At 41.9% G+C, this 26,037-nt stretch overlaps 1 protein-coding gene across 3 annotated transcripts in view; it reads right to left on the bottom strand.

Moving 5' to 3' along the window:
• LOC106561104 (contactin-associated protein-like 4) overlaps nucleotides 1-26,037 on the bottom strand; it is a 210,218-nt gene that overhangs the window by 130,114 nt on the left and 54,067 nt on the right. For all 3 annotated transcript variants that reach the window (XM_045688516.2, XM_045688526.2, XM_045688535.2), the window contains 2 exons: nucleotides 24,495-24,688; nucleotides 21,421-21,568 (listed from right to left, as the gene is read on the bottom strand). In XM_045688516.2, coding sequence (XP_045544472.2) covers nucleotides 21,421-21,568; nucleotides 24,495-24,688 — 342 coding nt within the window. The remainder of the gene's footprint in view (nucleotides 1-21,420; nucleotides 21,569-24,494; nucleotides 24,689-26,037) is intronic.

Below are 26,037 nucleotides of genomic sequence, written 5' to 3'. Positions count from 1 at the left end.
TGTTGGGGGAGGACGCAGAGAGCTGTGGGTTGGCAGCGCACTACATTGCTGCCCGCCATAAGATGAGGGACAGTGTCTGACAGACCACCCAACCTGCACATATTGTTATTGTTCAATGGTTATTTTGAACTTTGGTATTTGTTGTTACTGTTGTCCCGTTGACAATATTGATTATTGTTATTTAATATTGTAAATATCCTATGTAAGATTTGGCAAAATGTACATTGTTACATCATGCTAATAAAGCAAATTGCATTGAGGGAGAGAGAGAGCTCCTGAGTTCTTCTGCAAAGAAGATAGAATTAGAGTTGGATAAATATAGATAAACTTGCATTTTTTAGAAGGACTTATACAGGATACAACCTCAACATTAAAACCTTTATATTAAAATTCCATTAGTAAAACCTTGATTTTTTTCAAATGTGCTAAATGGACTATTACTACCAAGGACTATCAAGAAAAAACTTCTAACAAACCAAACCTGCAGAAGAAACACAGTGGTACCTGGAAATACCATCCAACACAAAACTGAGTGAGTAATATTCAGTCTGAAGCTACTTCTGAAGCCAAAAAGTAAAAGACAATAGTCTGTAGGTAATGTTGTTATATAAAGCTAAGTAAATAAGTATACTAAGCTACCAAGCTGCTAGAACAGAACAGACCTAGCGGCACCTTCAATTAGCACTGAAGTGTGAAGTCCGTTGTGTAAGCTCTTGAGCCCCACAATGGCAGGAAAGTTTCTTAGCCCCTCCCCTGCCCAAATGTAGAGGCATTTGAAACGCCAATGGCTTATCCTTGTCCAGAGGTCATTACAATACAGTACCCCATGGAAATTAAAAATATCCCTGCAAAAAAAGCTCCTCAAGGACAATCCAGACACTATTTGCTGACTGCTACAAAGAAGGGAACGTAAGCAACTTAATTTTCCACACAGACCATCCCCTTGCATTGCACAGTGCTATAAGAGCACACTACCCATATGTCAAGAAAGAGGGTATTGAGGAAATTGAAACAATCTCTGTCAATGTGTACAAGTCTGGTACAGTAATGGTGCAGGGCATCCTCATGCAGTTCCAGCAGAACTTGTATGGGATCAAAGAGAGAGCACAGCAGGAAAAGCTCTCTCTCTGTGACGACTCCCCCATCCTGAGTGAGTCTGATCACACCTCTTAAAACTGTCTTGCAGACGAGGATAGTCATCCCCCCAGCACTGAACACACCCAGGTCCCGCAACTGCACTGCTCCTCCATCATTGAGAGGGATACATTCACAGAGCTGTAGAGAGCTAGTCCACACAATCCAAAACAGAACAAGCCCACAAAACAGACCAGCACAACAACACCCCCCAACAAGACCCGGAGGGCAGAAGGTGGAGATGGACGGCTGTCTGAGAGAGATGCCTGCTCTACGGACTGAGGTGAGAGAACTTGAAGAGGCACCCATGGCACTGAAGGACGAGGTCAGAAAGCTGAGGTGTGACAGAGAGCAGGACACTACCCCAGACAAGCCAGCAGAACAGCCCACCTCAGACCTGGACCATAACCTCAACACCACAATGGGACAGACAACACAGGGCCCACCAACCCAACAGACCCAACCCCCTCCTAACAGCCCTCCTGTCAGCTCCCCCGATAGCCCACCTGACAACGCCCCCACATCCTGATTGGGCTCCCGAATGGTGCAGCAGTCTAAGGCACTGCCTCTCAGTGCTAGAGATGTCACTACAGACCCTGGATCGATTCCAGGCTGTATCACAACCGGATGTGATGTGCGGATTGGGAGTCCCATAGGGCGGCGCACAATTGGCACAGCGTCATCTGGGTTAGAGTTTGTTCGTAACTGACTTGTCTAGCTAAATAAAGGTTCAATAAAAAAAATATATGAACAAAAATAAATCCACTGAGGACACACAAAAGCCAGAGATTGTGCTCTTCATTGATTCAAAAGGCAAATACATTCAAGAGGATACACTTTTTCCCAAACACAAAGTGGCTAAACTCTGGTGCCCAAACACTAGACATGGCTTGGAGCTGTTGTCAGAGGACAGAATAGGGTCCCCCAGCCACATCATACTTCACACGGGCAAAAATGACTTGAGGGACCAGCAGGAAATTGAGGCAAAAGCACTCAAGGGAGTGATTGAAAAAGTTTCTTCCACTTTCCCCAATGCACAAGTGGTTATCTCCACCCTGCTACCACGAAAAGACTTTCACCCTGCCACCATACAGCGAGTGAACGCAAGCATTTTGCAAGACTGCCTCAAAACCTAATGTTACCTGGCCCAACACTCCACCCTTGACTTGAACAGCCTTTAGGACCAAGTCCACCTCTACAAAGCAGCAATCCCAACTTTTGCCAGGACCCTGAAGGAAGACACCCTCAACCCTAGCCCCAGCACGTCACACAGGAGCAACAGAGCAACGGACACCCCGCCCAGACCAGCGAGACACCCTCCCAGACCTGCAAGACCCCCTCTTGAAGGACCTGCACCGAGAGAACCCACGCCAAGAGGACCTACACCCAGACCACAGCATCACCAGCCACATCCAAAACCAGCTACGACCACCCCAAGCAAACCCTAGCAACACCCTATATAAGTCCCCCATATCAGACCAATGCCCCTTCTGCCCACCCCATGACCCTGCGGCAAGGACCTCAATATGACAGCAGAACTCATGCCCAGGCCGTAAGCAGAGCAACAGGCCCAACCCATACTATTACTCCCGCCCAAGCCCCATCCGGTGACCTAAGATGCTCAACACAATCTGCTCACACCTACTGTGATGGTCCAGGCCTAAACCACACAAAAACAATACCAGACACTAAGTAAAAGCTTTGTGTTTCAATCTCGTCCTGGAATATACAAGGTCTGAGGTCATCTGCCTTTGGCCTAAAGAGCAGGAACCCAGACTTCATCAAAGAAATTTGAAATACAGACATTGAAATACATTGCACATTGCACCATTACTGTACCAGACTACAAGAAACATGGTATAAAGGAGACAGACCCACTGGTTGCCCTCTAGGTTACAGAGAGCTGGTAGTCCCATCCACCAAACTACCAGGTGTGAAACAGGGGAGACTCAGGGGGTATGCTAATTTGGTACAGAGCAGACATAACCCACTCAATTAAATTAATTATAACAGGAACATTTTACATCAGGCTAGAAATTAATAAGAAAATGATCTCAACAGAGAAAAATGCCCTCATGTATGCTACCTATATCAAATCAAATCAAATGTTATTGGTCACATACAGATGGTTAGCAGATGTTATTGCGAGTGTAGCAAAATGTTTGTGCTTCTAGTTCTGACAGTGCAGCAATATCTAACAAGTCATATTTAACAATTCCACAACAAAAACCTAATACACACACATCTAAGTAAAGGAATGGAAAAAGAATGTATAAATATATAGATGAGCAATGTCAGAGTGGCATAGGCTAAGATACAATAGATAGTATAGAATACAGTATATACAGTGGGGGGAAAAAGTATTCGATCCCCTGCTGATTTTGTACGTTTGCCCACTTACAAAGAAATGATCAGTCTATAATTTTAATAGTAGGTTTATTTGAACAGTGAGAGACAGAATAACAACAAAAAAATCCAGAAAAATGCATGTCGAAAATGTTATAAAAAGATTTGCATTTTAATGAGGGAAATAAGTATTTGACCTCCTCTCAATCAGAAAGATTTCTGGCTCCCAGGTGTCTTTTATACTGTACACTTTTGCCAAATACATTTCAACTCAGTTTCACAATTCCTGACATTTAATCCGAGTAACAATTCCCTGTCTTAGGTCAGTTAGGATCACCACTTTATTTTAAGAATGTGAAATGTCAGAATAATAGTACAGAGAATGATATATGCCAGCTTGTATTTCTTTCATCATATTCTCAGTGGTTCAGAAGATCTGCAAAGAGGAGTGGGACAAAATCCCTCCTGACATGTGTGCAAACCTGGTGGCCAACTACAAGAAACATCTGACCTCAGTGATTGCCAACAAGGGTTTTGCCACCAAGTACTAAGTCATGTGTTGCAGAGGGGTCAAATACTTATTTCCCTCATTAAAATGCAAATCAATTTATAACATTTTTGACATGCGTTTTTCTGGATTTTTGTTGTTGTTATTCTGTCTCTCACTGTTCAAATAAACCTACCATTAAAATTATAGACTGATCCTTTCTTTGTCAGTGGGCAAACGTACAAAATCAGCAGGGGATCAAATAATTTTTTCCCCCACTGTACATATGAGATGAGTAATGCAAGATATGTAAACATTGTTAAAGTGTCGTTAATAAAGTGACTAGTGTTCAATTTATTAAAGTGGCCAATGATTTCAAGTCTGTATATAGGCAGCAGCCTCTCTGTGCTAGTGATGGCTGTTTAACAGTCTGATGGCCTTGAGATTGAAGCTGTTTTTCAGTCTCTTGGTCCCAGCTTTGATGCACCTGTACTGACCACGCCTTCTGGATGATTGCGAGCTGAACAGGCAGTGGCTCGGGTGGTTTTTGTCCTTGATAATACACGCCAAATTTCTTCAGCCTCCTGAGGTTGAAGAGACGCTGTTGCGCCTTATTCACCACACTGTCTGTGTGGGTGGACCATTTAAGTTCGTCAGTGATATGTCCGCTGAGGAACTTAAAACTTCCAACCTTCTCCACTGCTGTCCCGTCGATGTGGATAGGGGGGTGCTCCCTCTGCTGTTTCCTGAAGTCCACAATCATCTCCTTTGTTTTATTGATGTTGAGTGAGAGGTTATTTTCCTGACACCACACTCTGAGAGCCCTCACCTCCTCCCTGTAGGCTGTCTCATTGTTATTGGTAATCAAGCCTACTACTGTTGTGTTGTCTGCAAACTTGATGATTGAGTTGGAGGCGTGCATGGCTACGCAGTCGTGAGTGAACTGGGAGTACAGGAGGGGGCTGAGCACACACCCTTATGGGTTCCCAGTGTTGAGGATCAGCAATATAACTGGACAAGAACTGACACCCTCAGAACACAGGGGGACAAACATCTGCCTGTAGGTGATAGCATTCCTGAGGGGAAGGCTGCCGTCTTATCGGCTCTTAACCAACCATGCTATTTTGTTTGTTTGACCTGAAAAGAGCTTCTGGACATTAGAACTGCGATTGCTCACCTCAAACTGGACGAAGAGTTCTTCAATGAGTCGGACAGGAGGGATCTAATACAGACACCCGACCAGGCCCAGATCCCCGTTATTCGCTGGAGAAGGAAACCTAGATTTCACTGAAAGAGATCGGTGTGCCTTGTGAGGATCAGGCGACGAGTGGCTAATCTGCCCTTGCCTTCCGTCCTGCTAGCTAACATTCAATCGCTGGAAATAAATGGGACGAACTGAAAGCACGTTTATCCTACCAATGGGACATAAAAAACTGTAATATCTTATGTTTCACCGTGTTGTGGCTGATCGACGACATTAAGAACATACAGCTGGCGGGTTATACACTCTATCGGCAGGACAGAACAGCAGCCTCTGGTAAGACACGGGGCAGGGGCCTATGCATTTATGTAAACAACAGCTGGTGCACGATATCTAAGGAAGTCTCGAGGTTTTGTTCGCCTGAGGTAGAGTATCTCATGATAAGTTGTAGACCACACTATCTACCTAGAGAGTTTTCATCTGTATTTTTCGTAGCTGTTCTACATACTACCACAGACTGATGCTGGCACTAAAACCGCACTCAATGAGATGTATACCGCCATAAGCAAATAGGAAAACACTCATCCAGAGGCATCGCTCCTAGTGGCCGGGGACTTTAATGCAGGGAAACAGCATGTTAAATGTGCATCCAGAGGGAAAACAATTCTTGACCACCATTCCTCCACACACAGAGATGCGACAAAGCTCTCCCTCCATTTGGCAAATCTGACCATAATTCTATCCTTCTGATTCCTGCTTACAAGCAAAAATTAAAGCAGGAAGTACCAGTGACTCGGTCTATAAAAAAAGTGGTCAGATGAAGCAAATGCTAAACTACAGGACTGTTTTGCTAGCACAGACTGGAACATGTTCCCGGGATTCTTCCGATGGCATTGAGGAGTACACCACATCAGTCACTTGTTTTATCAATAAGTGCATCGAGGACGCCGTCCCCACAGTCACTGTACGTACATACCCCAACCAGAAGCCATAGATTACAGGCAACATTAGCACTGAGCTAAAGGGTAGAGATACAGCTTTCAAGGAGCGGGACTCTAACCAGGAAGCTTATAAGAAATACCGCTATGCCCTCCGACGACCCATCAAACAGGCAAAGCATCAATACAGGACTAAGATTGAAACGTACTACACCAGCTCCGAAGCTCATCGGATGTGTCAGGGCCTGCAAACTATTACAGACTACAAAGGGAAGCACAGCCGAGAGCTGCCCAGTGACACAAGCTTACCAGACGAGCTAAATTACTTCTATGCTGGCTTCGAGGCAAGTAACACTGAAACATACATGAGAGCATCAGTTGTTCCGGACGACTGTGTGATCACGCTCTCCACAGCCGATGTGAGTAAGACCTTTAAACAGGTCAACATTCACAAGGCTGCAGGACCAGATGGATTACCAGGATGTGTACGCCGAGCATTCGCGGACCAACTGGCAAGTGTCTTCACTGACGTTTTCAACCTCTCCCTGTCTGAGTCTGTAATACCAACATGTTTCAAGCAGACCACCTTAGTCCCTGTTCCCAAGAACACTAAGGTCACGTCTGTAGCCATGAAATGCTTTGAAAGGCTGGTTAAGACTCACATCAACACCATTACCCCAGAAACTCTAGACCCACTCCAATTTGCATACCGCACCAACAGATCCACAGATGATGCACTCCACACTGGCATTTCACACCTGGACACAAGGAACATCTATGTGAGAATGCTATTCATTGACTACAGGTCAGCATTCAACACCATAGTGCCCTCAAATCTCATCACTAAGCTAAGGACTTTGGGACTTAACCTGTTAGGGCTAGGGGGCAGCATTTGCACGTCTGGATAAAAAAAATGTACCCGATTTAATCTGGTTACTAATCCTACCCAGTAACTAGAATATGCATATACTTATTATATATGGATAGAAAACACTCTAAAGTTTCTAAAACTGTTTGAATGGTGTCTGTGAGTATAACAGAACTCATTTGGCAGGCAAAACCCTGAGACATTTTCTGACAGGAAGTGGATACCTGATGTGTTGTATTACCTTTAAACCTATCCCATTGAAAAACACAGGGGCTGAGGAATATTTTGGCACTTCCTATTGCTTCCACTAGATGTCACCAGCCTTTACAAAGTGTTTTGAGTCTTCTGGAGGGAGATCTGACCGAACAAGAGCCATGGAACGATGATGTCCCATTAGACACCTGGCACGCGAGTTCATGTTGGGTACCCTCGTTCCAATACGTTATAAAAGAGTATGCATTCGTCCACCTTGAATATTATTCATGTTCTGGTTAAAAAAGGCCCTAATGATTTATGCTATACAACGTTTGACATGTTTGAACGAACGTAAATATATTTTTTCCCCTTGTTCATGACGAGAAGTCCGGCTGGCTTAGATCATGTGCTAACAAGACGGAGATTTTTGGACATAAATGATGAGCTTTTTTGAACAAAACTACATTCGTTATGGACCTGTGATACCTGGAAGTGACATCTGATGAAGAGAATCAAAGGTAATGGATTATTTACATAGTATTTTCGATTTTAGATCTCCCCAACATGACGTCTAGTCTGTATCGCAACGCGTATTTTTCTGGGCGCAGTGCTCAGATTATTGCAAAGTGTGATTTCCCAGTAAGGTTATTTTTAAATCTGGCAAGTTGATTGCGTTCAAGAGATGTAAATCTATAATTCTTTAAATGACAATATAATATTTTACCAATGTTTTCTAATTTTAATTATTTCATTTGTGACGCTGACTTGACTGCCGGTTATTGGAGGGAAACGATTTCCTCAACATCAATGCCATAGTAAAACGCTGTTTTTGGATATAAATATGAACTTGATAGAACTAAAAATGCATGCATTGTCTAACATAATGTCCTAGGAGTGTCATCTGATGGAGATTGTAAAAGGTTAGTGCATCATTTTAGCTGGTTTTATGGTTTTGGTGACCCTGTCTTTGAGTTGACAAAACATTACACACAACTCTTGTAAATGTACTGTCCTAACATACTCTAAATTTATGCTTTCGCCGTAAAACCTTTTTGAAATCGTAAAACGTGGTTAGATTAAGGAGATGTTTATCTTTCAAAGGGTGTAAAATAGTTGTATGTTTGAAAAATTTGAATTTTGACATTTATTTGGATTCAAATTTGCCGCTCTTGAAATGCACCTGCTGTTGATGGAGTGCACCACGGGTGGCACGCTAGCGTCCCACCTAGCCCATAGAGGTTAACACCTCCCTCTGCAAATGGATCCTGAACATCCTGATGGGCCGCCTGCAGGTGGTAAGGGTAGGTAACAACACAACCACCACGCTGAACCTCAACACAGGGGCCCCGCTGTGGTGCGTGCTCAATCCCCTCCTGCACTCCCTGTTCACTCATGACTGCACGGCCAGGCACGACTCCAACACCATCATTTAGTTTGCTGATGACACAACAGTGGTAGGCCTGATCACCGACAATGATGAGACAGTCTATAGGGAGGAGGTCAGAGACCTGACCGAGTGGTGCAAGGACAACAACTTCTCCCTCAACGTGATCAAGACAAAGTCTTGGTCCAAGAGGCTCCTAAATAGCTTCTACCCCCAAGCCATAAGACTCCTGAACAGCTAATGAAATGGTTACCCAGACTATTTGTATTCCCCTCTCCCCCACCTTCTGGAACACTGCTGCTACTCTCTAATATTAGCTATGCATAGTCACTTTAAAAACTCTACCTACAAGTACATATTACCTCAATTACCTCAACACCGGTGCCCTCGCACATTGACTCTATACCGGTACTACCTGTATATAGCCCCGCTATTGTTATTTACTGCTGCTCTTTAATCATTTGTTATTCTATTCTCTTACTTTTTTTTTGTATTTTCTTAAAACTGTATTGTTGGTTAAGGGCTTGCAGGTAAGCTGTTGTATTCGGCGCATGTAACAAATACAATTTGATTTGATTTTGATTCCCCCCAACATGCCCCCCTAGACACAACTACAACAACACAACCAACAAAAACGGTTCACAACTCCTGCAGCTCTGTCGGACGCTGGGTATGTGCATAGTCAATGGTAGGCTTCGAGGGGACTCCTATGGTAGGTACACATATAGCTCATCTCTTTAACCCTGACCTCAACTCAGTGTCTCTTAAAGCGTTCACACTCAGTCCACTGACACCCCTATCAGATCACAGCAAATCACACTCTACTTGAACAGAGCTATCCTCAATCATGAGGTATCAAAGCCAAAGGACCTGAATAATATTAAGAAATGCTATATATGGTAGGAAAATAGTGTGGAAATCTACCAAAAAACAAATAGACAACAACAGACAATTTCTAGATCATTTCCTGGACAAAAGTTTTAACTGTAATAGTGAAGTTGTAAACTTGGCAGTAGAAAACCTAAACAGCATACATATCTGACCTCTCAGATTCCCTATCAAATCCCAACATTTCAAGCAGACAACCTAAGAAAATCAACAACAATGACAAATGGTTTGATGAAGAATGCAAAAACCTAACAAAGAAATTGAGAAACCTATCCAACCAAAAAGATGGCACCAACAGAGAGCGATGCCTCGCTTCTAGCCTTTAGAAAACTTTGCAGTATTTCGTTTTTTTTTATGTATTATTTCTTACATTGTTAGCCGAGAAAATCTTAAGTTTTATTACATTCAGCCGGGAAGAACTATTGGATATCAGTGACGTCAACTTACCAGCACTACAACCAGGAATTCGACTTTCCCGAAGAGGATCCTTTGTCCGAACCACCTAGGGCATTTGAACTGATTCCAGAGGCTGACCCAAAACAACGCCGCCAGAGAAGAAGTAGATGCAGCAGTCTTCTGGTCAGACTTCGGATGCGCCGAACACCACCCACCTCTTCCTAGTATATTACTCGCTACGGTCCAGTCTCTACATAACAAGGTAGACGAAAATAGGACAAAGGTTGCTTTCCAGAGAGACATCATGGATTGTAACGTACTCTGTTTCACGGAAACATGGCTCTCGGGATATTCTGTCGGAGTTGGTACAGCCACCTGGATTCTTTGTGCGGCACGCCGACAGGAATAATCATCTCTACGGAAGATGGATTGGGTGTATGTTTCATGATTAACGTCTCATGGTGTAATTGTAACAACATACAGGAGCTCAAGTCCTTTTGTTCACCTGACATAGAATTCCTCACAATCAAATGGCGACCATGTTATCTCCCAAGGGAATTCTCCTCGGTTATTGTCACAGCCGTGACCATGACGGCCCTCAAGGAACTTCACTGGACTTATGCAAACTGGAAACCATATATCCTGAGGCTGCATTTATTGTAGTTGGGGATTTTAACCTGTTGGGTCTAGGGGGCAGCATTTGCACGTCTGGATAAAAAAAATGTACCCGATTTAATCTGGTTACTAATCCTACCCAGTAACTAGAATATGCATATACTTATTATATATGGATAGAAAACACTCTAAAGTTTCCAAAACTGTTTGAATGGTGTCTATGAGTATAACAGAACTCATTTGGCAGGCAAAACCCTGAGACATTTTCTGACAGGAAGTGGATACCTGATGTGTTGTATTGACTTTAAACCTATCCCATTGAAAAACACAGGGGTTTAGGAATATTTTGGCACTTCCTATTGCTTCCACTAGATGTCACCAGCCTTTACAAAGTGTTTTGAGTCTTCTGGAGGGAGATCTGACCGAACAAGAGCCATGGAACGATGATGTCCCATTAGACACCTGGCGCGCGAGTTCATGTTGGGTACCCTCGTTCCATTACGTTATAAAAGAGTATGCATTCGTCCACCTTGAATATTATTCATGTTCTGGTTAAAAAAGGCCCTAATGATTTATGCTATACAACGTTTGACATGTTTGAACGAACGGAAATATATTTTTTCCCCTCGTTCATGACGAGAAGTCCGGCTGGCTTACATCATGTGCTAACGAGACGGAGATTTTTGGACATAAATGATGAGCTTTTTTGAACAAAACTACATTCGTTATGGACCTGTGATACCTGGAAGTGACATCTGATGAAGAGAATCAAAGGTAATGGATTATTTACATAGTATTTTCGATTTTAGATCTCCCCAACATGACGTCTAGTCTGTATCGCAACGCGTATTTTTCTGGGCGCAGTGCTCAGATTATTGCAAAGTGTGATTTCCCAGTAAGGTTATTTTTAAATCTGGCAAGTTGATTGCGTTCAAGAGATGTAAATCTATAATTCTTTAAATGACAATATAATATTTTACCAATGTTTTCTAATTTTAATTATTTAATTTGTTACGCTGACTTGACTGCCGGTTATTGGAGGGAAACGATTTCCTCAACATCAATGCCATAGTAAAACGCTGTTTTTGGATATAAATATGAACTTGATAGAACTAAAAATGCATGCATTGTCTAACATAATGTCCTAGGAGTGTCATCTGATGGAGATTGTAAAAGGTTAGTGCATCATTTTAGCTGGTTTTATGGTTTTGGTGACCCTGTCTTTGAGTTGACAAAACATTACACACAACTCTTGTAAATGTACTGTCCTAACATACTCTAGAGACAAACACTAAATTTATGCTTTCGCCGTAAAACCTTTTTGAAATCGTAAAACGTGGTTAGATTAAGGAGATGTTTATCTTTCAAATGGTGTAAAATAGTTGTATTTTTGAAAAATTTGAATTTTGACATTTATTTGGATTCAAATTTGCCGCTCTTGAAATGCACCTGCTGTTGATGGAGTGCACCACGGGTGGCACGCTAGCGTCCCACCTAGCCCCAAGAGGTTAACAAAGCAAATAGGAAAACAAGGCTACCTAAATTCTGTCAGCATATTGACTTTAGCACTCGCGCTGGTAAAACACCAGATCACTGCTACTCTAACTTCCGTGATGCATACAAGGCCCTCTCCCGCCCTCCTTTTGGAAAATCTAACCACGACTCAACGTTGCTCCTCCCTTCCTATAGGCAGAAACTCAAACTGGATGCTAAGGACTATTCAACACTGGTCTGACCAATCAGAATCCATGCTTCAAGATTGTTTTGATCAAACGGATTGGGACAGGTAGCCTCAGAGAATAATATCGAAGTATACACTGATTCGGTGAGTGAGTTTATAAGGAAGTGTATTGGAAATGTTGTACCTACTGTGACTATTAAAACATACCCTAACCAGAAACCGTGGATAGATGGCGGCATTCACGCAAAACTGAAAGAGCAAACCATCGCATTTAAACTTGGAAAAGGTGACTGAGAATATGGCTGAATACAAACAGTGTAGTTATTCCCTCTGCAAGGCAATCAAACAAGTGAAATGTCAGTATAGAGTCGCAATTCAATGGCTCAGACATGAGACGTATCTGGCATGTTCTACAGACAGTCACAGACTACAAAAGGAAAACCAGCCACATCACAGACACCGATGTCTTGGTTTCAGACAAACTAAACACCTTCTTTGCCCACTTTGAGGATAATACAGTGCCACAGATGCGGCTGGCTACCAAGGTCTGTAGGCTCTCCTTCTCCGTGGCAGACATTTAAATGTGTTAACCCTCACAAGGCTGCCGGCCCAGACGGCATCCCGGGCCGTGTCTCAAAGCATGCGCAGACCAGCTAGCTGGTATGTTTACGGACATATTCAATCTCTACCTATACCAGTCTGCTGTTCCCACATGCTTCAAGATGGCCACCATTGTTCCTGTACCCAAGAAGGAAAAGGTAACTGAACTAAATGACTATCGCCCTGTAGCACTCACTTCTGTCATCATGAAGTGCTTTGAGAGACTAGCCAAGGGTCATATCACCTGCACCTTACATTTCACCCTAGACCCACTTCAATTTGCTTACCCCCCCAAAGACGATGCAATCGTCATCACACTGCACACTGCCCTATCCCATCTGGACAAGGGGAGTATCTATGTAAAAATGCTGTTCCTTGACTTTAGCTCAGCATTCAACACCATAGTACCCTACAAACTCATCATTAAGCTTGAGGCCCTGGGTCTTGACCCCACCCTGTGCAATTGGGTCCTGGACTTCCTGACGGGCCGCCCCAAGGTGGTGAAGGTAGGAAACAACATCTCCACTTCACTTATCTTCAACACTGGGGCCTCACAAGGGTGACATGCACGCCTCCAACTCAATCATCAAGTTTGCAGATGACAGAATAGTTGTAGGCTTGATTACAAACAACGACGAGACAGCCTACAGAGAGGAGGTGAGGGCACTCGGAGTGTGGTGTCAGGAAAACAACCTCTCACTCAATATCAACAACACAAAGGAGATGATCGTGGACTTCAGGAAACAGCAGAGGGATCACCCCCCTATCCACATCGACAGGACAGCAATGGAGAAGGTGGAAAGTTTTAAGTTTCTCGGTGTACACATCACGGAAAAACTTAAATGGTCCACCCACACAGACAGTGTGGTGAACCTCAGGAGGCTGAATACATTTGGCATGTCACCTAAAACCCTAAAAAACATTTACAGATTCACAATTGAGAGCATCCTGTCGGGCTGTATCACCGCCTGGTACGGCAACTGCACTGCCCACAACCGCAAGGCTCTCCAGAGGGTGGTGCGGTCTGCACAATGCATCATCGGGGGTAAACTACCTGGCCTCCAGGACACCTACAGCACCAATGTCACAGGAAGACCAAAAAGATCATCAAGGACAACTTTCTAGGCAGAGATGCAAAGAAAAAGCCATATCTCAGACTGGCCAATAAAAAGAAAAGTTTAAGATGGGAAAAAGAACACAAAAACTGGACAGAGGAACTCCGTCTAGAAGGCCATTATCCCGGAGTCGCCTCTTCTCTGTTGACATTGAGACTAGTGTTTTGCGGGTACTATTTAATGAAGCTGTCAGTTGAGGACTTGCGAGGCATCTGTTTCCCAAACTAGATACTCTAATGTACTTGTCCTCTTGCTCAGTTGTGCACCGGGGCATTCCACTCCTCTTTCTATTCTGGTTTGAGCCAGTTGGCGCTGTTCTGTGAAGGGAATAGTACACAGCGTTGTACGAGATCTTCAGTTTCTTGGAAATTTCTCACATGGAATAGCCTTCATTTCTCAGAACAAGAATAGACTGACGAGTTTCAGAAGAAAGTTCTTTGTTTCTAGACATTTTGAGCCTGTAATCGAACCCACAAATGCTGATGCTCCAGATACACGACTAGTCTAAAGGCCAGTTTTATTGCTTCTTTAATCAGGACAACAGTTTTCAGCTGTGCTAACATAATTACAAAAAGGGTTTTCTAATGATCAATTAGCCTTTTAAAATGATAAACTTAGATTAGCTAACACAACGTGCCATTGGAACACAGGAGTGATGGTTGATGATAATGGGCCTCTGTACGCCTATGTAGACATTCCATAAAAGATCTGCCATTTCCAGCTATAATAGTCATTTACAACATTAACAATGTCTACACTGTATTTCTGATCAATTTGATGTCATTATTGGACAAAAAATGTGTTTTTCTTTCAAAAACAAGGATATTTGTAAGTGACCCAAAACATTTGAACGGAAGTGTATTTACTGTATTTTATATACCATGTATTTTATATACCATCTATTGCATCTTGCCTATGCCTGTCACGACTTCTGCCGAAGTCGGCTCCTCTCCTTGTTCAGGCGGCGTTTGGCGGTCGACGTCACCGGCTTTCTAGCCATCGCTGCTCCATTTTTCATGTATCCATTTGTTTTGTCTTGTTCCCTGCACACCTGGTTTTCATTCCCCAATCAATCTACATGCATTTATTCTTCTGTTCCCCCTCATGTCTTTGTGTGAGATTGTTTGTATGAATCATGTTTTTGTACGCACTAGGCTTGCGTGCCTTTTCTCTCGTGTTATTTCACGAAGCCTGTTTGTATACATTTGATGGTTGTGACTGTTTTTGCGCATTTTACACTTTGCCTTGTTGGTTGGAGGTTTTTGGACGCAGCTGCGTCCGTCTGTATATTCTCTCCTGCCGAAATAAAGTGTGCGCCTGTTCACAATTCTCTGCTCACCTGCACCCGACTTCAGCACATGTACGCACACGCCTGACAATGCCGCTCTGTCATTGCTTATCCATATATATATTCTTATTCCATTATTTTACTTAGATTTGCGTGTACTAGGTAGTTGTTGTGGAATTGTTAGAATACATGTTAGATATTGCTGCACTGTCGGAACTAGAAGCACAAGCATTTCGCTACACTCGCAATAATATCTGCATGTGACCAATACAATTTGATATGATTTGACATAGAGACCCAGAAAACCTGAGCCTACACCTTCACTATTGTGAACTACTAAAACAATACAGAAATACACCATGGAAAAAGAAGGAACAGCACGTCAGAAATCAGGTCAATGTAATTGAAGAATCCATAGAATCTAACCACTTCTGGGAAAATTTGAAAACTCTAAACAAACAAAACGAAAAGTTATTTATCCAGATGTATGGATAAACCAATTCTCCAGTCTTTTTGGCTCTATAACAAAGCACAAACAGCAAAAACATATCATGATCAAATACAAGTCTTAGACTCAACTATTAAAAACTACCAGAACCCACTGGATTCTCCAATTTCATTGAATGAACTGCAGGACAAAATATAAACCCTTCAACACAAAAAGGCCTGTGGGGTTGATGGTATCCTAAATGAAATTATAAAATAAACATACCACAAATTCAACTCTTTAACATCATCCTCAGCTCTGATATCTTGTTCTGGAAGTGCCTTCTGATGAAGATAATCAAAGGTAAGGGATTATTGACAATAGTATACAAGACTAGATTTGATATGCGATTGTTCCAAGATGGCGCTGACCTGTAACGGTAGCCTATTTTTCTGAGTATCGCATCCCCTTTTATCACAAAGTGTGATTACCCAGTAAAGTTATTTTTAAATCTGGCATTGCAGGTGCTTTCAAGAGATGTTAATCTATAAATCTTAGAATGACAATATTACATTTTAAAAATGTTTTCGAATAGTAATTTAGTAAATTGTAGCGCTGTTTCACCGGACGCATTTGAGGGAAAATAGTTAGTCAACGTCACGCGCCGATGTAAAATGCTGTTTTTATATATAAATATGAACTTTATCGAACAAAAGAATGCATGTATTGTGTAACATGATGTCCTAGGAGTGTCATCTGATGAAGATTGTCAAAGGTTAGTGCTGCATTTAGCTGTTTTTTGGTTATTTGTGATGCATGTGGTTGGTCGGAAAATGGCTATGTGGCTACTTTTACGATATACTCCTCTAACATAATCTAATGTTTTGCTTTTGCTGTAAAGCCTTTTTGAAATCGGACAACGTGGTTCGATTCAGGAGAGGTGTATCTATAAAACGATATAAAATAGTCCTATATTAGAAAAATATATATATTACATTTTGTTATGCAAATGGTGATAGGATTTTTCGCTGGATGTCCGTCCGAGCCCGTCCAGAGGTTAAGACAAAAATAATGGTGTTCCAAAAAAGGTCCAGTTGCCAGGACCACGAATACAAATTCCATCTAGACACCGTTGCCCTAGAACACACAAAAAAACTATACATACCTCGGCCTAAACATCAGCGCCACAGGTAACTTCCACAAATCTGTGAATGATCTGAGAGACAAGGCCAGAAGGGCCTTCTATACCATTAAAAGGAACATAGATTTTGACATACCAATTAGGATTCTGGCAAAAAATACTTGAATCAGTTATAGAACCCATTGCCCTTTATGGTTGTGAGGTCTGGGGTCCGCTCACCAACCAAGATTTCACAAAATGAGACAAACACCAAATTGAGACTGCAAAAATAACCTTTGTGTACAACGTAAAACACCAAATAATGCATGCAGAGTAGAATTAGGCCGATGCCCGCTAATTATAAAAATCCAGAAAATAGACTTTATAATTCTACAAGCACCTAAAAGGAAGCGATTTCCAAAAGCCCTCACCTACAGAGAAATTAACCTGGAGATTTTTTTAAATCCAAATGTTTTTTTGGGGGCAGAAATGCCTTCTCGAACATGTGAACTTTCATGTGCCTTAATAATAAACTTGTTTGCCATCTGTAAATAAAAATAAAATTGTTAAATTACGAGCCTAGTTGGTTTAGCCACAGAAAAAGTCAGAAACCTTCCCACTAGCCATGATTGGCTGAGGTAATGAGTGGGCTGGACATGCCGAGAGATGAGTTTGGATTGGTTGGCCATATAGCACACTTCTGTCTATTTGAGCTGGTCAGTATGTGTTGGTAATCCTGTGAAAACGCAGCTTTTTTTAATGAATTGCGTAGTAAAACTGTGTTGCTCCACTTTCTGGAGGACAGAGTTTGAAATAAGTGGAATTCAAGTGTGATAGTTAAGGATATGGAGAAAACACTAATCTCCGGATTGCATTAAAGTGGACTGTTAGCTAGCTAGCTAACGTTAGCTGGCTGGCTCACTAGCTAACGTTACGTGTATGATCTTATTATTTGTATCTCAGAGCCATTTGCTTGACTAGCTAACATTAAAACTGGTTGGTTAGCTACTTGCAGATTCATGCAGGGTAGTAACGTCATGAGTTGGGATTATGGTTCATTGTTTAGCTAGCTAGCTAGCTACATGTCTTAACAAAAGACTCCACTATGCAAGTAACCATTCCGGGTGCATTCGTAAATTCACCTACTCCGATTTCAGAGCACTCTCATGTGCGTGCCAGAGCGCAGATTAACTGATACATTTATGAATGCCGGTAAATGGCCGGTAAATGTCGGCAAAAAAAGTGTAATTAAATTGTTGCCAGCAGCACAGTTACAGTCACCAACGCTTTGGATAATATGAAAACAGCCTAACCAGCTCTGCTAGGGCGAGTAAAATGGTTAAAGTTTGGGTGGGGCTAAAGCTTAAGAGGGTGTGAATGATGCTGAATGGGTGTAGACAAAGAAGAGCTCTTCAATATGTACCAAAACATTATAAGGCAAATTTCTCAAAAAGTGAGGTTACAAGTTTATCAACTTTCAAAGTCGAATTACTTTCCCACTGTTCCTCAAATGCAGTGTATGACATACCATTTTGTAGCTCTGTGTCTCTGCTTTTATTAAAAACACCACTTCAAATGTTACTACATAAGACCGAATCAAGACGGTCAGTCACATATTTCCCTCAGATTACACAGACCTACAAAAGAATTCGAAAACAAATCCAATTTTGATAAACTGCCATATCTATTGGGTGAAATACCACACTGTGCAATCACAGCAGCAAGATTTGTGACCTGTTGCCACAAGAAAAGGGCAACCAGTGAAGAACAAACACCATTGTAAATACAACCTATATTTATGTATATTTATTTTCCCTTTTGTACTTGAACTATTTGAACATTCTTACAAAACTGTATATAGACATAATATGACATTTGAAATGTCTTTATTCTTTTGGAACTTTTGTGAGTGTAACATTTACTGTTCTTTTTTTCACTTGTGTTTATTATCTATTTCTGTCACGTTCGTCGTAAAGATGGGATCAAGGCGCAGCGGGAATGTGAATACTCATCTTCTTTATTTACACTTAATCAAAAACAACGAGGAGAAACAGTCCTGTAAGGTACACAGCTACACACTGAACAACTACCCACAAAAACCCATGAAAAAACACCCCTACTAAATAGGACCTTCAATTGGAGGCAACGAGGAACAGCTGCCTCCAATTGAAGGTCAACCCAATAACTAAACATAGACATAGAAATAGACTAACATCGAACATTAACCAAAAAAAAAAAAAAAAACACATAAAACAAACACCCCCTGCCACGTCCTGACTAAACTTACAATAACAAATAACCCCTTTACTGGTCAGGACGTGACAATTTCACTTGCTTTGGCAATGTAAACATATGTTTCCCATGCCAATAAAGCCCATTAAATTGAATTGAATTAGAGGGAGTTTGTATACCTACAGGGTCCATTCTAAATTCAATAGCTAAATGATCCTTGGTATATTAAAACAATTCCTTATGTTAGCTTACTAGAAACCCAGCCCTGGGCCCTTAGACTTTAGGGGGATACAATACGCATTTCTTCAGTAAAAAGACAGGTGCTGCTGATAATACTGACATCGTTGTCAAGGCACAGGCAAAGGACAAAGTGACTTCAGAAAGTATTCACACCCCTTGACTTTTTCCACATTTTGTTGTGTTACAACGTGGGATTAAAATTGACTTAGTTGTCATTTTTTTGTCAACGATCTACACAAAATATGCTGTAATGTCAAAGTGGAAAAAAATTATAACATTTGTAAAAAATAAATGAAAAATAAAACTATAATATATTTTGATTAGATAAGTATGATAAGTACCCCATGAGTCAATACAAGTTATAATCACCTTTGGCAGTGATTATAGATGTGAGTCTTTCATGGTAAATCTCTAAGAGTTTTCCATACCTGGATTGTACAATATTTGTATATTATTGTTTTTAAAATTCTTCAAGCACTTGGGGTCCCGGGGACCGAGTTTGGGGAACCGTGGCGTAGCCCATGTATCGGATGCTGTCTGGCCAAAAATGATGCTGTCTGGCATGTCATACTTTTTTTGTCCAGCCAGCATCAGATACATGGCCTACATATAATAAGACAGAGGGGTGCTGTTTCGCTTGCTCGGATGCTTTCTACGGTGAGATATTTTCAGCCACTTGCGAATTGAATGAAAGTTGGCGGGTGTCCTGTTCGGATGCTGGAATTATTTTGGATGAACGTGCGAAGGTAACCTACTTTCTGAAGTGATTTGCTTGACAATCAGATGAGAACATCATGACTGGTTATGTTCATGGCGCTTTACAGTTCAATGACATGTCTTTACTATGAATAAATCCCTATTATTTTGAAGTGGGGGGCTCAGAATGGCCTCTGGCTGGGGCCTTCAAATCACTGCCATACATACTTTAATATACACTGAGTATACTACTGTAAACATTAAGAACACTTGATCTTTCCATGTCATTGACTGACCAGATGAATCCAGATTAAATCTATAATCCCTTACTGATGTCACTTGTTAAATCCACTTCAGTCGGTGTTGATGAAGGGGATGAGGCAGTTTAAAGAAGGATTTTTAAGCCTTGAGATAATTGAGACATGGATTGTGTATGTGTGCTGTTTAGAGGGTGAATGGGCAAAACAAAACATTTAAGTGCATTTGAACAGGGTATGGTAGTAGGTGCCAAGCGCACTGGTTTGTGTCAACAACTGCAACGCTGCTGGGTTTTTCCCGCTCAACAGTTTCCCGTGTGTATCAAGAATTGTCCACCACCAAAAGGACATCCAACCAACTTGACAACTGTGGGAAGCATTGGAGTCAACATAGGCCAGCATCCCTGTGGAACGCTATCGACACCTTGTATGCCCCGACAAATTGGGGATGTTCTGAGGGCAAAAGTGGGGGTCGCAACTCAATAGGAAGGTGTTCCTAATGCTTGGTAAACTCACTGTATAATATATTGTAATTTGGGTAACACTGTTATACCCAGCTACTTCCCTGGCATTTAATTTACATGATTACCGATTACATGGTCATTACAGAAAAATGACCAAATACAACTATTTATTTGAATTGGGCTGTTGAACAATTATAGCACTGGTAGCACTCACTGAGTGTTTAAAACAAAAACTTCCAGATTGTAATTCCATACCCAAAAGTCAGATAAATTCGCTATAAATAAGTATAAACAAACCCTGGACACTAATTGTTTTGAGAGTGAAACCGTCTGTTCTCACGTATAATCATTCAAAACACAATATAACATATCAAAACACATCCACTCTGTCCTCTCCCATTTGTCTCACAATACATTTCCTCCCACTAGTGCCACCTACAAAAAGAACAAAAAAACAATTCATATATTAATGTAATACAACTCATAAATCATCGCTCTACATGTTGGACTGATTAAAAAACAATCCTGGGATAGGTTGTTGGACTGAGGGAGAAACAGAGACCTAGCATCCAGAGTATGAGAAAGAATATACAGTATATGTCTGTGTGAGACAGAAATGACAACAGTGAAAATAAAATAGCTTCAGCTTTCGCATATTGTTTGTTGGCTCATCTTAAGAAAAAAGCAGTTAGTACATGTACACCTACAGTAGTTTCTTTCCTAGTTTAATAATGGAAAAAATATCCAGGGGGCAAAACTGGTTGCAATGACATCAATACAACCAGATTAGAGTAATCTCATTGCAATAAGGAAATGATGTCCTGTCCAACCCCCCTGGCTGTACTTACTGTAAGGGCATCCGTAGGCCTCCAGCCTCAGGCCTATCCTCCCGTTAGGGTTCCAGTCTAGAGGAAGTAACCGTAGGAACCTGGCAAAGACTGGCTGCTGCAGTTTGAACTGCACCACACTGTCTGCATTGCTGTTCCCAGTGAACGCCTGGAGAAACACACAGAGGGCACAAACATACAGAGAGGGTTAGGGTTAATGGATAGTTCATTGAAATGTTGTTGACAGTTAGTTGAACATCTACAAACAGTCTATTTGGGACTATCCAAATAAACAGTTACCATATGCACTACCTGATTTACCACTGTATGATATAATTGTTTTTCTTCTTTGGATCAGAGGAGGCTGGTAGGAAGAGATATAGGAGGACGGGCAACTTGTAACGGCTGGAATGGAATTCATGGAACTGAGTCAAACATGTGGTTTCCATATGTTTGACGTGTTTGATACCATTCCATTTCAGCCATTACAATAATCCTGTCCTCCTACAGCTCCTTCCACCCGCCTCCACTACTTTGGCAAACCCACTTTTTTTTCATGAAATAAAAATAGATACTCCCACACTGATGAATGCTCCCAATAGCTTTGCCTCCACCTATTGAGAAGAGCATATGGCCACATTGATAAAGTGGCTTCTGAAAGGGGTTTGTTACTGATGAGATTAATAAGAAATGTAATACTGATGCTCTTTCGGTCTCGTGTTTGCTGGCAAATACTTAGGTCTACTATTTGAGTAATGAGCGTCGTTAACCTCTCTGATCCTAACTTATGTTTCTAATAAGACATGCACATATTACATAGCAGTATTGTGTTCTATTATTTGTCCTCTCCTCCTGTTCCCTGGCTATGTCCCAAATGGAATGCTATTACCTATTTACTTTTGACTAGTGCTGTGTATGGGCCCTGGTCAAAAGTAGTGCACTAAATACGGAACATGGTACCATTTGGGACACAGCCCCTGTCTCTCATTAATATGGATAAATAATGGGTTCATCCCCTAGGAGTTTTCCATCCTACCTTTGAAGAATTCCATCCTACCTTTGAAGTTGACACTCCAGTTAATTGGTGGTTCACACGCTAAAATAAGGGTGAAATACCCAATTAACACTGTTAACGTCCTAACTATTATTGTGAGATAGACAAGAGCCAGGCCAGTAGCTCCCTTTCATGTTGGCTAGGGGAGACCATAAAGTGCATTCGGAAAGTATTCAGACCCCTTGACTTTTTCCACATTTTGTTACGTTAACAGCCTTATTCTAAAATGTATTAAATCTTTTTTTTCCTCATCAATCTTCACAGAACACCCCATAATGACAAAGCAAAAACAGGTTTTTAGAAAATTGAAATATCACATTTACATAAGTATTCAGACCCTTTATTCAGTACTTTCTTGAAGCACCTTTTGGCAGCGATTACAGCCTCAAGTGTTGTTGGGTATGACGCTACAAGCTTGTCACACCTGTATTTGGTGTGACAAGTTTCTCCCATTCTTCTTTGCAGATCTTCTCATGCTCTGTCAGGTTGTATGGGGAGCGTCACTGCACAGCTATTTTCAGGACTTTCCAGAGATGTTCGATCGGGTTCAAGTCCGGGCTCTGGCTGGGCCACTCCAGGACATTTGGAGACCTGTCCCAAAGCCACTCCTGTGGTGTCTTGGCTGTGTGCTTTGTGTGGTTGTCCTGTTAGAAGGTTAACCTTTGCCGCAGTCTGAGGTCCTGAGCACTCTGGAGAAGGTTTTCATCTCTCGATACTTTGCTCCGTTCATCTTTCCCTCGATCCTAACTGGTCTCCCAGTCTCTGACGCAGAAAAACATCTCTACAATATGATGCTGCCACCACCGTGCTTCACCGTATGGATGGTGCCAGGTTTCCTCCAGACGTGACACTTGGCATTCAGGCCAAAGAGTTCCATCTTGGTTTTGTGTTCGAAAATCTGCATAATTTGGAGGGCTGAGAAGCATCCTCATTGTCTTTGAAGAGAGAGGATGAGCCGTGTGTCTGGTGAAGCAAAGTGTTAAGCCCAACAAATTCCCCTGTTTTCTGCTAAGGAAGCTCAGTAAGCTGCATCTCATTTGTGTGTGTGTGTGTTCCCATACGTGCGTGCGTATGATTAAGCTCAGGAAGCTGCCTTTCATTTGCTCCGGGAGGGAGGTGTCCCTTTGAAATATGCCAGAGTGAAGGTACAAATCCCTCCAACGCCTGCCCCCAGTCTGACAAGCCTTCGCTCATAGAAGAGAAAGAGAGAGAGAAGAGCACTCATCCCTTAAACTCAAACTTATTAAGCCCAGTCTGAGGAAACAAAAAACACGTACCAGGACTTGTGACTGGTACTGATAGTAGACTCCTGCTGTCAACTGGAGTTTAAACACCCTCTAAGAGGTTCTTAGGATTGATGAGATTATGTGCAGAAATTTGATGCCAAGTACTTAAAAATATGCATAGTCATACTGTGAGTATAGAAGAGGTCTGTATGCACATATGTTGTGAAATCAGAATTGTTTTATTGACAATCTTTCTAATTATCTCTTCCTCGTGTCAGCTAAAATTAACAGATTGCTATTTAGTACCGAAAGCAAGTAACAAGGATGGCAACACACTAAAATGCAGCTATATCCAATAATTCTCTCAGCCAACAGTATAGAGCTAAGCTGGGCTTTTCCTGCCTTCCAGTGATTCATCTATTATTCATTGATAGTGAAAGGACGCTTATGAGGCTATTTGAGAGTTTGGCTACATTGTGTACTTGGTAGCGTCTGAAATGGCACCCTATTCCTATATAGTGCACTACTTTTGACCATAGTCCATGGGCCCTGGTCTAGCCTCTGCTACAGGCTTTCACCTCACCACAACGTGAGCGAAGCCTAGGAGCAGAGGCTAGCCCTGGTCAAACGTAGCACAAGGGTGCCACAGGGTGCAATTTCAGATGCAGCCATATGGTCTTTGCTCTGTGACTCCAATGCTGCCTTGCAGGTTTAAATGACTACAACCAGTCAAGGTTGCCCACTGACCCTGACACTGTCTTCCAGGTATGATTACCTACAATGTACACTAGTCAAGGTTGCCCACTGAGACTTACCCCGATGCTGTCCTCCTGGCGGTACTGTTTCCAGTTGCGTCCCGTGTCGCTGAACATGAGGAGGAAGGAGGAGACCCAGTCTGAACTGCCATAGCGACCCTGCGTGGCCACGGCTGTGATCTCTGTCCGCTCCCCCAGGTCCACCTCCAACCACTGGTACTTATTAGACTCTACAGGAGCCCAGCCTCCGGCACCTGAAGGAGAAACACACAGGGATCCCACATATTGTAACTCTTTACATTATAAACTAACTCTATGAGAAGAGGAACAGACACACACAGACACAAAGGGGCAGTTTCCCAGACAAAGTTTAAGTCTAATCTTGGACATTAAAAGCATTTCCAATGGTGATTCTCCATTGAGAATGGTTTTCAGTCCAAGACTAGGCTTAATCTTTGTCTGGGAAACCGGCCTTATGACAGAAGGAACACGCACAGACACACAATATCCAACATCTTGTAACTTATTGTTAATGATAGTCTATTGATAGTTTGTTGAGCATCGGGGGCATCTCAAAATAAAGTGTTATCACAAACCCTATAAGAACAGGCATAAACCTTAAGGAAGATAGTGTGATAATGTGTATTTGTTTATGAGTGACCCTGTATAACGTATTGCATGACTCAATGGTTCTCAACCCTTTTTGGTTATTTTACCCCAACCACATTTTGCTCTGCATGAAGTACCCCCTCATGTGCAACTGATCATTAGGCCTATATTCTTATGAGTCTTCCCAAGGACCCCCTGTGAATAGGCCAGGTACCCCGCTGACGGTACCCATCATTATATTGTAAACTCTATGAGAGGAAAAATACACTTTTGAGGGGAGCGTTTGGGAAAGTGTGTTTTTAACATATGGGTGACCTTATAGTTCAGGGGATGGAATTTCATTTTTAAAAAGAAACAAATGGGCTTTAGATAAACAAACCTGTCAACACAAACAGCATACGATAAGCTTGTGCGTACTCTCGTTTGGTAGCAGTCTAGTATCCTACAGTATTGTCGCACATATGACATACACTGAATAAACCAAACATTAGGAACATCTTCCTAATATTAAAATGCACCTGTGAGCCTGGCACCTACTACCATACCCCGTTCAACGGTACTTAAACCTTTTGTCATTCCCATTCACCCTCTGAATGGCACACATACACAATCCATGTCTCAATTGTCTCAATGCTTAAAAAGCCTTCTTTAATAACCTTTTACTGCAGTGGGCTATATTAGAGTCATTGTCATAGGCGTCGTTGAAGGGGGACCAAAACGCAGCAGGTAAAGTGCTCATCTTCTTATTTTATTAAAGAAAACACTTAATCAAAATAAACAAATGACAAAAACAGTCCAGTAAGGTGCCAGACTATACTAGAAACAACCACCCACAAATCACAAGAGAAAACAAACCCAACTAAATATGGCCTCCAATTAGAGACAACCAGCTCCCTCTAATTGGAGGTCATTGCCAAAAAATTCAACATAGAAATAGAAAACTAGATAAACACATAGAAATAGAAAATATAGAACATAAACCAACAACACCAAA

This window comes from Salmo salar, chromosome 01 (genome assembly GCF_965601325.2).
Source record: "Salmo salar chromosome 01, fSalSal1, whole genome shotgun sequence".
Taxonomy (NCBI): Eukaryota; Metazoa; Chordata; class Actinopteri; order Salmoniformes; family Salmonidae; genus Salmo; species Salmo salar.
Note: the sequence above shows the minus strand (reverse complement) of the source record. Positions and strands in the feature narration are given on the sequence as shown.